The sequence below is a fragment of the Aquarana catesbeiana genome, linkage group LG12 (genome assembly GCF_042186555.1).
Source record: "Aquarana catesbeiana isolate 2022-GZ linkage group LG12, ASM4218655v1, whole genome shotgun sequence".
NCBI lineage: Eukaryota > Metazoa > Chordata > Amphibia > Anura > Ranidae > Aquarana > Aquarana catesbeiana.
Window position 1 is genome coordinate 116,092,378 of NC_133335.1, and position 14,772 is coordinate 116,107,149.

Genomic DNA, 14,772 nt, shown 5'->3' on the forward strand with positions numbered 1-14,772 from the left:
CCCGCGCTCTGCTCCTCCAACTGTGACTTTATGTCATTGTACGGAACAACAAAGCCAGAAAAGCTAAACCTTGTCGCGCTCGAGCTTTTCCGTGATGGTGACGTCACTGTACGGAAGTGCGCTTCTCGCTAAGAGAAACGAAACAAGAAAGCCCGTCCTGGATTGAATAAAGCAAGGTTGATGTTGCAGGACCCCGTACGGAAAAATTCACGGAATGAAAATGTTACTATGCTGTGGGTGGAAGCAGCTGTTTCGAAGATGGCGGTGTTTCGTCAGATTAAGCGACCCGTCAGAATTTGTAACGAAAGTGACGTTCCGTCGCCGCCATCTTGCTACACCCCGCACTCATACACAGTAAGGATACACTGAGACGGAACGTCACTTCCGTTACTAAATCTGACGAGTCGCCTAATCTGCCGAAACACCGCCATGTTATGCGGTGGGCGATAGGTTTGCGCAGGCGCTTGAGTCTCACAACGGTGGTGGGTTGGCATCTTCTGACCTGTTGATATACTGGTAGTTTTTTTTTTTTAACGTAACTCAGACGTGTTATTGTTTTCATAATCGATTTTTGTGGCCCAAATAATAAGTGTGAACTTCTCCTTATTCTCTAACGTCGGACACCAAGAGTGACGTCAATGTTGACAACCCGGTGAATTCAAGATGGCGCAGAGAGCGGCGGAGGCTGAATGCTCGGGACTATCGAGAACGAGGACTGGCGGGAGACGGGGCTTAGCTGCACAGCACAGAGAAGAACAGATCCGAGCTGTGAATGAAATCTTGCTAGGGACCCTGCGGAGCTACGAACCGCTCGTCACATACCTGCAGGCCGTACTGGTCTGGGAAAGACCTCGGCACAGCGCACTGCTCCACCTCAGTCTCAACGCTACGTTCTGGTGAGACAGGACCCTGACCACCCTATACATGCATTCCATACGTATACTGTATTATATTGCAGCTATATACTTCATGTACTGTATTCTCAGGGAGCTATAATCCATATATCTGTGGGGTATTTTTGGGAGCTGTATTAAATATAATACGTACTGTATTCTATGGGGAGGCATATTCCATGTATTCCATTGGGGCTATGGGCTCCATTCACAGAACCAGATCGCATGCTGTATTTAGGTGTTTTCCCAAATATCAACTGTGATCCTGAAAATGTCAATTCACTACTGCTTTATTTACTGCATAAAGCAACAATGTTTGGTAAATGCCGCATAACGCATTAGTAAAAGTCAATAAAAAAAAAAAAACCCTGCATGTGATAAAGTAAAAAATACCAACCGTTTTGAAAGAAAAAACACTTTTCTTAGTTTCTGTGTTCACCACTTGCTTACTGGCCACTTTTAACCTCTTCTTGCCCAGGCTAATTTTCAGTCTTTGAATGACAATTGTGCAGTCATGCTACACTGTACCCATATGAATTTTTTTTTCCCACACAAATAGAGATTTCTTATGGTGGTATTTAATCACTATCTGTTTTTATTTTTTGCTAAACAAACAGAAATAGACTGAAAACTGAAAAAAAAAACAAAAAACTTTTTCATAATTTGCTCTAAAATGTGGCCAACAGGTAATTATTCTCCTTCATTTATGTGCCCTGATGAGGCAGGCTGCACTGATTAGTGGCACCGATAAGTGGGACTGGTGGGCACTGCTTAGCAGTGTGTGGGACCGTTGTCCTATTTACACAAGCCGGTAATCTGCTTATTTTTTTTCTTCTCATGCTGTCAGTGCAAGGCAAAAAAAAACAAAAAACATTTTACCGGGTTCTGTTTATATCATGTCTTCAGCTGTTATTGGCTGACAGTTGATCACGTTGTAAAGGGTCGAGTCCCAAGGACTCTCACAGCGCGCACCGCCCAAGCACCACAAGGGCTGCGGGAGGATGTCAATGTATGCCCTCCCGGCTAATTAAGTCCGCGCTGTAGCCATCTTTCAGCTATAGCCTGGACATTAAGTTGGTAAGACATAAATTAATAACCTAGGGCTGCAACTAACAATTATTTTAATAATGGATTAGTTGGCTGATTATTGTTTTGATTAATCGGATAATAACCTTAAAAAAAGTGTGGTGTATAATTTAGTTAATATGTAAAAATAAAATTTTCAATTTATTCTTAAATATCTATATGCAGTGTTAAATACAAATAACCAACTATATGGTTAGGGAACATAATCTCTAATCCACTCTTAAAGTGATGGGAGAAGCGCTCTCCCGGGGGATTACCTTGCAGGTGCTCTCCCGAGTCCAGCATTCAGCGTCAATGGCCGAATGCAGGACTAGGAACTGCCACCCGGCACCGGATTCATTGGATTTGATAGCAGCGGGAGCCAATGGCTGCGCTGCTATCAATCTATCCAATCAAGAGCCGAGAACCCCACTCAGAGAGACAGCGTGTCCCTGTGGGTCAAGTTCCAGGGCTCAGGTAAGTAAAACAGGGGGGCTGGGGGGCCGGCCACAGCCAGGTGTTTTTTTTAATGTTAATGCATAGGATGCATTAAGGTGAAATAAGCACGTAGGTTTGAAAAGTATTTATATAAGTTATTCCTGCGCTACCTTGGAAAAATGGTGCATATGGACAGCTGCAAACACTGAATGGGATCAGACCAAGCCCAAAAAAATTATAAACATAAATAATAAGTGCTGCGCTCGTCCAAAAACATGTATCTGTGTGAAAGTATATAATAATACAGGGTATAAGGGTAATGCGTTTGTATGCACAGTATCCTGTGATAAAATCAACGGTGTTAAAAGTGAATATTTGTCCTATATCTGATATAAGAACAAACACGGCCCAGTGTGTGTAGGGGACAAATATAGATAATCCTCATACACCCCTAGTGCTAGTGTAACATGTGCAAATAAACCTTAAAGTGCTAAAGTGTCATTGTGCAACTCGTATGGATAAAATTGCATATAAAAGATGAAGGGTATGCGGGTAATGCGTCTGTATGCACAGTATCCTGTGATAAATCCAAAAAATGGATATTTATCCTTCAACTGATATAAAACGGCACAGTGTGTGTAGGGAATGAATAACAATAATCCACATATACACCTAGTGCTTGTGTAGCATGTGCAGATAAATCTAAAAGTGCTATAGTGTCCTTATATAACCTTTATAGGTAAAATTGTATATATAAGCCAATAAAATTACTTGCAACCAATATCACAAAACATACCATGTGCAAACAGTATGGACAAAAGGGTGCAATGCGAAACAAAAATCATATGTAGAAAAAATGTAAACTATACAAAAATAAATATTGTGCAAAAAACAAGTGTATGGCATCTATCTATAAAAAGATAGCCACAGAGAATATATTATTGCGTGAAGCTCAAACTTGTAAAATGCATCAAACATAAGTGCCAAAAAATGTTCAGTGATCCTTTAGCAATCCAAAATGTGCAACCGGTGACCAGTGGGGTGCCGAAAGAGAGAGGGTAAAAAATATATATATCCTCTTCGTGCTCAAACACACACACAGATAAGTAATGGCCCCTTACCTTGCGGCAATGGGACAACCGCATAGAAGGTAAATGGAGGAGATGATCTCTCTTTGGGGGTCCCTGGACCGGAGCTGGTAGTCCCTGTGCTTTAATCTCTCAATAGCAGCATCAGTGGTAGCAAGGCCAGCATATGAAAGAATATAAGGATGCCGCAAGGTAAGGGGGATTGCTAAAGGATCACTGAACATTTTTTGGCACTTATGTTTGATGCATTTTACAAGTTTGAGCTTCACGCAATAATATATTCTCTGTGGCTTGTTTTTTGCACTAATGTGCTTTGTACAATATTTATTTTTGTATAGTTTACATTTTTTCTACATATGATTTTTGTTTCACAGTGCACCCTTTTGTCCATACTGTTTGCACATGCTATGTTTTGTGATATTGGTTGCAAGTAATTTTATTGGCTTATATATACAATTTTACCTATAAAGGTTATATAAGGACACTATAGCACTTTTAGGTTTATCTGCACATGCTACACAAGCACTAGGTGTATATGTAGATTATTGTTATTCATTCCCTACACACACTGTGCCGTTTTATATCAGTTGAAGGATAAATATCCATTTTTTGGATTTATCACAGGATACTGTGCATACAGACGCATTACCCGCATACCCTTCATCTTTTATATGCAATTTTATCCATATGAGTTGCACAATGACACTTTAGCACTTTAAGGTTTATTTGCACATGTTACATGTATGAGGATTATCTATATTTGTCCCCTACACACACTGGGCCGTGTTTGTTCTTATATCAGATATAGGACAAATATTCACTTTTAACACCGTTGATTTTATCACAGGATACTGTGCATACAAACGCATTACCCTTATACCCTGTATTATTATACACTTTCACACAGAAACACGTAGGTTTACAACCCCTTTAAGAATAACAGACAGAAGAGAGATACTGTATTTCCTCCTTCATCTTCCAGGACAGCTACTTGAGAGATGATTGTCTCCGCCTTGTACAGGAAACACAAACCAGACACAATTTAAAAGGCCCCTACCTCTCCTCTGACCCTCAGTTGTTTTGTGTTTCCAGACCTCCAGGAGTACACACCATTTTGTTTGTTTTTTTTCTTTAGGTCTGGTGTCTGTGGTTAGTGGACCCCCCTTTTTTCAGTAATCCTCAGACCGGTTGTGGCCATGTCTGCAGCATTTGCTGCTTTTGCAGTCTGAAAAGGGCCCCCTCTTTTGTGGTTACTTGCCTTTGTGGGGACATTTGCAACTGCCACCCCCCCAGCATGGTTGTCCAGCGTCTGAGTACCTGGGGGAGTGGAGGAGCGCTTCCTTGTGTATTTTCTCCTTTGGGGTGTACCAAGATGGCGTCGGATGACGCACTTCTGGTGACGCAACAAGATGGCGCTGGAATCGTAAGATGCGTGACGCACTTCCGGTCGCCGAGTCTTTTTCATTTAAAAGACCGACTCGGTATGTCATGCTGCTGGGGATGTGCTGCTAGGATTGCAGCACTACAAGCGGATAGCGTTCAGCAGCTACAGATTGCTTTCCTGCCTGGCTCAAGTCCTCCATGTCATGGAGACTGAGGACATCCCTGAGGATGGAGCACCCGCGGCTGCATCTGGGTCCAGTACTACCCCCAAGATTATTACCTCTCCTACAGTTAATTGATTAACTATTAGGGCCAGGGGTGGATAGAGAAAGTGTCAGTTTATATGCCTTTCCTATTTTGTTTTTTTTTTCTCCTAGGTTAACAAGCCTGTTAATAGAAAATGTGGGAACTGTAGATTTGAGCTTCCTGATAGCTGTAGAAAATTATTGTGTGATACTTGTATTTCTTCAGTGGCAGGGGCTGATTCTGCTTCTACTCTAAAGGAATTAATGGTTTCCATGAAAGAAGTGGTTTCTTCCCTCCAGTCCTTTTAATGATAGATAAGCAGGGTTAGGTCCTTCCACTTCAACAGCTGTGACAGTGTCCCAGGTCCATTCGGTCTCAGTGAGGTCTCTACCTCCCTTAGTGTTAGAGACCGTGAGTTCACGGCGGTCTCTGACCCGGAGGATGGGAAGAACTCAGTTTCTACATCTGACGAGGAGTCCACATCAGAAATTGAGGAGACTGTTAACACGGCCAGATATCTATTCCCAAGCAGACTTAGTCGGTTCATGATAGAATGTACAGGGGTCTTTAGGGGCGTAAGCCTAATGCCGCGTACACCCAACCGGACTTTCCGTCAGAAAAGGTCAGACAAAACAAATCCGTCGGACATTCCGATCGTGTGTGTGATTCATCGGACCTTTTCTGTCAAAATCTGACGGACCTTAGCAATAGAACATGTTTTGGTGGGATCATGTGTAGGCAAGTCCGTTTCGCCGGGACTCTATTGCAAAGTCCTTCGGAGTTCAGTCCACTTGTGTCTACGCGGCATTAGTGTTTTCCTGTACACCAGTTCCATTTCTGAATGGAAAGAATCTGAGAGAAGTTTGTTCCAGTCCAGAGGGCATAAGAGGAGGTTTCCCTTTCAGTCGGATTTTGAGGAAATGTTTTTCAAATGTCCTAGGCTGGATGCTCCTATGTCAGGGGTGTCTAAAAAAAAAAAAAAAAAAAAATCAGATCTCTCATTTGAAGACTGGTGTGCTTAAAGTGGTTGTAAATTCGGGTAAACCAAAATAAAACCCTGCAAGACAGAGGCATAATGAGCTGGTATGCATAGCATATTAGCTCATTATGAATAACCCAAGAACGAAGCCCCCGCAGCCATCCTCGTCTCCCCCTCCGGGCGGCGACATCTCTCCCAGGGGGTTACTTCCGGGTATGGCGGCTCTGGCACTGTGATTGGCCGGAGCTGCCGGGAACGGCACAGTACAACTGAAGCAACGGCACGTACATGCCATTGCTTCAGTTGGCATAAGTGCGCATGTGCCGATGACGTTGGCACATGCAAATACAGGGATATCCCCTAAACTGTGCAGGTTTAGGAGTTATCCAGTGCAGCTACAGGTAAGCCTAATTATAGGCTTGCCTGTAGTTTTAAAGTGGTTGTAAAGGGTTTACAACCACTTTAAGGATCAGATGGATAGGAAAGCTGACGCTTTACTCCGTAAAGCCTGGGAGGCTTCATCCTTCTTTCTTGGTCCAGCCCTGGCATCCACATGTATAGCTAGGATGTATGAAGGGCTGAAACAACTAATCGATTAATGGACAACTAATCAGTTACTATTTTCATAATCAATTAATTAGCCATTAACATAATGAGGGTAAAAAAACTAAAATGAGCCCTTTATAGTACAAAAACAGCAAGTAATCGCTGCTGTAAATATTACTTTCACAGTTCTACAAAAAAATGAACTTCTTACAGTAGTGATTATCTGCTTTTAGTTTTTTTGTAACCCCATTATGTTACTAAACGTCTTAGACCTGGTTCACATCTATGTGTTTTTTGGTGCTTTTTGCAGAAACGCACTACAGTTCATTTACATGGTTTCCTATGGGACACGTTCACGTCTATGCTTTTTTCACCCGCTGCATATTTGGAAAGGGTCAGGGACTTTTTTTTTTTTTTTACGCAAAACTGTGCTTTTTTGGTTCAATATACTTCAGCGGAGAAGCTGCAGAAAAGTATGCAATGCGTTTTTGCAGGATTTTGTGTTTTTTAATCTGCCCAACAACAAATTGGCCAAAAAAATGCAAATCACAGCAAAATCACGTGCACAAAAACCAAAACACACTGCAAAAACAGATCAAAAGCAAACTGCATAGGTGTGTACCTAGCCTTATGCTGGCCACATGGATCAATTTTCAGATCAGAATATTCAGACAAAAAATCTTTGTACATTCGCTGAATGAAAGAATGTTGTTTGAAATTTTCACTTGTTTTTAACATTCTGTTTTTAAAATGAATGTAATTTCTGAATGAAAACCACATACACTGTCTGAAAATTTCTTTGAAATAATGAAATTAAATTCAGCGCTGACCGATAAATTAAATGCAAGCAGACACTAAGGTCAATTCAAAAAAATACCTCAAAAGCATAAATATATAAAAAAGTGCTGCGCAAATAAAAGTCCATAAACAACTGGTAAAATTGAAAATAGAGAAACAGGAACCACCGGTGACAGTAAGTAACAAGATGGTGACTTGATCCCTCCACCGTTCTTAGATGGCCCCTCACCTCAGTTATTCGACCTGAAACAGGTCACACCGCTTAGAGGATTGGATGGATCAGTCAATAAGATACTCCTTCACCTCCTCCAATTCACAGGCTCAATTCACAGTACTCAGTATATGGCAGATGTTGAATATAAAATATAAAACAACAAACCATAGTGTTCTCCGTGTATAATTTATTAAAATAAATATAGGCTAAAACAAAGCACATCAAAACGGCACTTCGAAAACACTCACATATCACCGGCACTCCGATCCGAGTGCCGGCCAGCAGGCTTGTGATCGCGTCTGTCAGATGACCGCGGGTGACGTCACATGCTCCTAACCCCCGTTCTTTGCCTAAGAAGTTTTCTATTTCAAAATTTTCCCGTCACTGTGGGTGGTAATGAACGTCAATTTGACCCCACTAACGATTATAAAATCGAACGGACGTTCTTAAAATGACATTTTTTTTTTTTTTTTTAAGGAAGACGTTGTGTTTGTGTTTTTTTTTTTTTTTTTTTTTTTTTTTTTTTTTTTTTTTTTATACAAAAATTTGATCTCCGAGTCTGATATTTACCAGATTCACCCTTTAATAGTATATACAGTTTATCTCCTCTAATAGTATATACAGTATATCTCTTCTGTCTTATTCTCAGAGTGGATTAGATATTTTGCTCCCTAACCATATAGTTGGTTATTTATAGTTACCACTGCATATACATTAGAGCTGCACAATTCTGACCAAAATGAGAATCACAATTTTTTTGCTTAGAATAACAAGATCACGATTCTCGTGATGTAAAATCTTTCACATTATGCAAAAAAAAAAAAATGGGCTTTTACTGGTCAGTTTTTTTTTTTTTTAATTTATTAAAGTAATTTTTTTTTTTTTTTAAATTGGCATTTAAAAGGCCGCTGCGCAAATACAGTGTGACATAAAATATTGCAACAACCACCATTTTATTCTCCAGGGTGTCTACCAAAAAAATGTATATAATGTTTGGGGGTTCTAAGTAATTTTCTAGCAAATAGAAATGATTTTAACTGAAACCAACAAATGTCAGAAAAAGGTTTTAGTGGTTAAACTTTTTTCACTTACACAAGAAGTCTATTCCATTGACAAATTGTTACAATGTTTATACTTAAGTTCAAATGATAAAGAATGTTTAGGTTCTTGGCAGACCGCCCGGTTTTTCTCTTCCTTTCTTTTGAGGGCTGTGGCTTCAGAGAGAATTCTTTGCATAGAAAGAATTGTGAAACACTTTAGTCAAGATCGCGATAATGATTCTTGACGATTAATTGTGCAGCTCTAATATTGATATTTAAGAATAAATTGCCTTTATTTTAAACTTTACATATTGACTAAGTTATACACCATGCTTTTTTGAAAGGTTATTAATCGAAACAACAATCGGCCAACTAATCGATTATGAAAATAATCGTTAGTTGCAGCCCTAGATGTATGTATGGGTCCATAGGCTAGATGACCACCTCTCCTCCAACACACCAGTGGAGGAGGTCAGGGAATCTCTCCCCCTGATTGCCAAATCAGTGGCTTTTCTGGCAGAAGCAGCGGCAGACTCGGTTAGGTCGGTGGCCAAAACTTTAGCACTGATTGCTCTAGACGATCTGACCTCCAAAAATAAGCTTTGAAGGTAAACTTTTATTTGGTTCGGCTTTAGAGGAAGTACTAGCTCGTTCTTAAGAAAAGGGTAAACGTTTCTGTCTCAGAAGGCTAAGCCCCAAAGTAAGAGGCCCTTTAGAAACAAAGCTAATTTCAAGGCATGTGGTAAGCAGGCCAAGAAAAAGTGGACATTTAGCAAAGACAAAGCTAAAGGGGCACTCTTTGCTCCTTCAGCCCTGACCAAGAACTCTCAGTGACGCCAGGTCAGGGGTAGGGGGAAGGTTGACCCATTTCATCAAGGAATGGGCAGAGTTTACAAAACATCCTTCTATTCTCAAGATCATAGAAGAGGGATACAGGTTGGAGTTCAACCTCCTCCCCAGAGGTTTTTTTCTCGCTTGGCTGCCCAGAGACCAAGAGAGACGGCAGGGCATGTTAGATCTGATTTTCCTTTGAGAATCAGAAGGGGTTATTTCCCCTGTTTCGGAGGATCAGAAATTCCACGGGTTTTACTCATGTTTTCCTGGTATAAAAGGAATCTGGAGGATTTCGGATGGTCATCAAACTAAGCCTCCTAAACAGATTCTTAATTTACAGGTGTTTCATGATGGAAAACGTTTACTCACTCAGAAATCTGTTGTTGCCAGAAGTATTCATGGTAACCTTTTGGATCTTACCTTCATGTACCAATATGCCAGGATCATCAGAGATTCTTGAGGTTTGCGATTTTCTCGTGAAACGGCCCACGTCATTGGCAGTTCAGGGGCCTTTCGATCTACAAGTAGTTCTGCAGACCTTTCAGAGATTGGGTTGGCAAGTCAATCTGCAGAATTCTGCTCTGGTTCCCTCCCAGAGCCGTCTTTTTGGGCTGCTTGATAGACTTAGTCGCCAAAAAGATTTTTCTACCAGAGGAGAAGGTCTCGAAGATCCTAATCTCCGTGCAGAGTTTCAGGTGCCTTCCCCAGGCCTCCCTTCATCAAGTAATGCAGCTGTTGGGCATGATGACTGCAGCAATCCTGGGAGTGCCCTGGGCCCAATTGCATTCCAGGTCCCTTCAGGCATTTCTTCTGTGTTATTGGGATCGCATAAAAGCCTCTTTGGATCAGGTCATACATCTTCCAGGAGATGTTTTCCTCAATCTGTCCTGACGGGAATGGCCGGAACATCGGCAGGTAGGGAAGGCTTGGGCCCAGCATTCCCCAATAAATATTATTACAGTAGCCAGCCTGTGGGGTTGGGGTGCTCAATCAGAAGACTGGCAGGCTCAGGGAGCCTGGCAGCCAGAGGAGGCAGCCCAGCCTTCAAATAGGGAGCTGTTAGCGCTAGGAAAGGCTTTATTCGCTTCAAAAACAAGGGTTTGTGCGAGGGACCTGTTTATTTTATTTTCGGACGATGCCACGACAGTGGCTTACCTCAACAAACAGGGGGATACTCACTCAGACAGTCTGCTATTATTAAGTATGGAGATGCTTTCCTATGAAGAGGTGGTGTTCCTTTCTTACTGTGGCCGTTTCTCCTATGGGCTCTTGCCCCACCCCCCTCCACCTAGGAAAGAGTTCTACCTGGTGAATGTGACAATGCAGTGGCTAGAGGGTTAGCAGTTCTGCCTAGCAGTAGGGGACTCCCCAAGGTTGTGGTGGTGGGGCTTGCTTGGGCACAGGGAAGTAAGAGGTCCCTTCCTTGTGCACCTGGGTGTTTTTTTGATTTGTGCCTGCTGTGCAGCAGCATTTCAGCGTGGTTTCTATTCTTTTTTTTCTTCTGTTCGTCCAGGTTAAGAGCTCTGTTCAACCAGTAAAGAGAAGGTGTCCTGTTTGCAAAGAGAAGTTAAGTGAATCCTGGACAAAGCCTCTTTGTGCGGATTGCATCTCGGATTTAGTCAAGGAGGAGTCTCCATCCATTTGTGGTGATCTGGTTACCGCCATTAAGGATGAGCTCTGGGCCACCTTTTCAAGCTTTCATGTCAAACCTCAGAGAAATGCCAGGACTCTCAGGGGAACCCAGGGCATCGCAGCTGATATCGGAGTCTCAGAGGGCTTCTCTGATACAGATGGGAGATCCGCCCTCCCAGGATACTGCTCAAGAACCTGTTTCCCCCACTCAAGAGGGGACAGATTCTGAGGAAGAGGAAAATGAGGCAGATGCCGCCTCCTAAGTAAAATATGTCCCTGGAAGAGGTAGGAGAACTCCTGGAAGTAATCCATGCTACCTTGGGGATAGAGAAGGAGCGCTCTCTGCACGACTGCATGTATGCAGGTCTAGGAGACTCCAAAGGCCTCACTTTTCCGGTCTATTGAATAATCAAAGACCTGATTAAAAAATAATGACTGTAGCCGGAGAGGAAACCATTCTTTTCTCGGGCCTACAAAAGAAGATTCCCGTTTGAGGAAAATCCTGACTCCATCTGGAACAAGGTCCCAAAACTGTGTTCCGCTTTGTTGCAGGTTTCAAAGTCAACCGACCTTCCTTTTGAATATATACTCACGCTAAAGGAGCCCATGGATAAGAGGATAGACCTACTCCTTAAAAGAGCCTCGCAGTTGGTTATGATCAATCTGAAGCCAGCAATGGCAACAACATGTGTTATGTAATCAAATTGACGGAAGGGCCTCCAAGAAGTTTTTTGGTGATAAACACCCCTAGGGATCCAGCCAAGGCTCTTGCCACGAAGTCCCTAATTCAGGAACTGAGATCAGAGTCATTGTTCTGGTCCCTACAAGGGAGTTCTTCCAGGGTTTCTATTCTGATGTATTCCTCATTCAGAAGCCCTCAGGAAAGTTCTGTCTCATCCTAAATCTCAGTGTACTGTCACATACCTGGTGGGTAGAGCCTGGTTTATGCAGAGGAAGGCCTCTCTCTTGCAACTCTGACTCTGGGCCCCTGGTAGAGTATACAGGTGGCGCAGGAGTGCAGAGTCGCACAAGTGCCAGTAGACGTGCTTGCTGTTGGACTGCTGATCCAGTACTCCGCCTGTTAGCAGTGGATCTCCGTCGGCAGGAACAGGCTGGTACTTAGCCGAAGAGCAGGTCCCAGAGGTAGCTGGACAGGTGCTAGCAACTTGGTAACTCTGGAGGGGCTGGAACATAAGCAGAGTCAAACAAGCCGGGTCATATACTTAGCGAAAAGATGAAATACAGATGCGGAGGCAGGAGAATGGTCAAAGAACAAGCCGGGGTCGATGCAGTTGGAAAACGGGAATAGTCAGGAACAAGACGGTCAATAATTGAAGAGCAGATGCAGGTAACCGGAAACGGGACAACCACAGAATGCTGTATACGAGACAGCAGTGATCCTGAGTGCTGATCCAGCTTTAATAGCCCATTTACTGCCCTTATCTGTCACAGAATGCGCTGTGCATGTTCACTTTTCTGCGCATATGCGTTGGCTTGCGCTAACACTTCTCTTCTTCCAGGCAAACAGGGATTCTTCTGTGGCTATCATTCTGTCTTCTGACAGAGCATTCCTGACAGGTGCTAAATCGCTCGGTAGAGTACAGAAGATTTCTGATGGATTCCATCTTCTCAGTCAACCTCCTGAACCAAGAAGAAAAGGAGAAAAAGCTGGTGGAATTAGTTGTTGCAGTCCAGTCAGCTCCTGTCCATCAGGAAGATCACATCGGCATTGGGAACCCTAACCTCTTCCATACCTGCAATTCAGTGGGCAAGACTTCACCCCTGTAAAGCTTCTTGTTAAATGTTCTTGTTAAAAGTCTGATATCACCAGTAAATTCTCTGGACTCTCTAGTGAAGTCTTTGGTGGTGGAAGAACCAGACAAGGTTTTCAGCAGGTCTGTTATGGTCCTTCCCGGTCCAAGTAAGGTTAACAAAGAAACAAGAAAAGCCGCTCCAGGTGAGTGAGCCTCTGGTTAATCCCCACACACACTAGTCAGGTGCTAGCCCAGCTCGCATGCTGTGTAACATAAGGAAATAATTCCGGACGGCTGCACTTCCAAAAATCCTTTTATTGAACCTTCATATGACAAGTTCTTGACAGATGGAGCAGGGGACAAAAAGGTAGACGTGTTTCACGTAAATGTTAATGCTTAGTCATTACCCTCTAATGACTAAGCATTAACATTTGCGCAAAACGTGTCCACCTTTTTATCCCCTGCTCCATCTGTCAACCACTTGTCATATGAAGCTTCAATAAAATGATTTTTGGAAGTGTAGCCATCCGGAATGCTTTCCTAAGGTTAACAATGGATGCCAGCTCCTGGGGTTGGGGAGCTCACATGAGCGGTCAATGGGCTCTGGGCTCGTGGTCCACAAGAGAAGCAGTAAGATCCTCGAATTGGAGGGAACTAAAAGCAATAGAAATGGCCTTGCTGACGTTTGCTGGAGAAGTGCAAGGATTTCACATACAGGTCCTGTCGGACAACGCCTCTGCGGTGACCTACATAAACAGATGGGGACACAGAAGCAGAGTTCTTCAGTGCCTAGCAGGAAGTATTCTAAGATGGGCAGAGCTCCATATTCTAACCTAGTCTACAGTCCATCTAAACAAGATAGCAGGCTTCCTCAGCAGAGACCAGGTATATGAAGCAGAATGGCGATTTGAACCCAGAACTTTTCCATATGATCTTTTAAGAAATGGCAACCAAAAGTAGATCTCTTTGCGACTCAGTAAAATGCACAGGTGTCTCTCTCCTCCCTGACCAAACCGAGCCAAGCCATCCCTGGGGTTAGATGCTCTGACGCACAGTTGGAAGTTTCACCTCTGTTACTGGCATCATCAAAACTGCCCCATCACACTGCCACCATCACAATTGCCCCATCACACTACCCGCATCACACTGCCACCATCACAGTTGCCCCATCAAAACTGCCCCCATCATATTACCACCATAAATATTGCCCCCATCATAGTACTCTTTTATAAATCATTAGTAATGGTGTGGATGTTCTGCCCCCCGGGCTCTGTAATCAGAGATGAGATGCTCCAGCCGCCTCCCCCACCACCCATCACTGTGTATAAGAAGCTTTGGTAACAATGACAACAAAAGCCTGGTTACCCTTTTTAAAAATGGCGCTGGTCGCCGCCTTGCATCGCATCATTTCTGGTTTGCAAATAACGCAATGCTTCGGCCCAGCGATGCCTATTGCCTTCTGGGATTGATGAGACACATCTCCCCAGGATGCATTGCAGACCGGAAATTATGTGCAGGGCCACGGCCGACAAGAGGAAGTGAAAAATGAAGAATGGATTAATAAGTAGTGCAGAAAAAAAATAGCCAATTTGTTTATACTGCACAGATTAGTGAGGGATGCTGAGGAGTAGTAAAAGTGGGTGGAATGCTGCTTTAAGTAAAAATATGTGGGTCCCACCAGAGTATAGAACGCTTGACACGCACACACACACATTTAACAAAGCATGTTTTTAAAGTATGGGATTTAATTCGCAAGCAAGAAAAATGGGATTATACCTCACCACTAATAGACTTATTAGAGACATTTTTTTTTTTTTTTACCTGGTAAAAGGGCACTTTTTTGAAAATTGGATTGGGGATAT

The 14,772-nt window shown here is 42.9% G+C and overlaps 1 protein-coding gene across 2 annotated transcripts in view; it reads left to right on the top strand.

Annotated features, from left to right (window-relative positions):
• Window positions 1-385: 385 nt before the first annotated feature.
• RETREG3 (reticulophagy regulator family member 3) overlaps window positions 386-14,772 on the top strand; it is a 947,700-nt gene continuing 933,313 nt past the window's right edge. Inside the window, exons 1-2 of one of the 2 annotated variants that reach the window (XM_073608287.1) lie at window positions 386-516; window positions 629-896. In XM_073608287.1, the coding sequence (XP_073464388.1) occupies window positions 664-896 (233 nt within the window). In that variant the 5' untranslated portion in view covers window positions 386-516; window positions 629-663. Of the gene's footprint in view, window positions 897-14,772 lie in introns of both variants that reach the window. The other variant, XM_073608289.1, reaches the window with a different exon arrangement.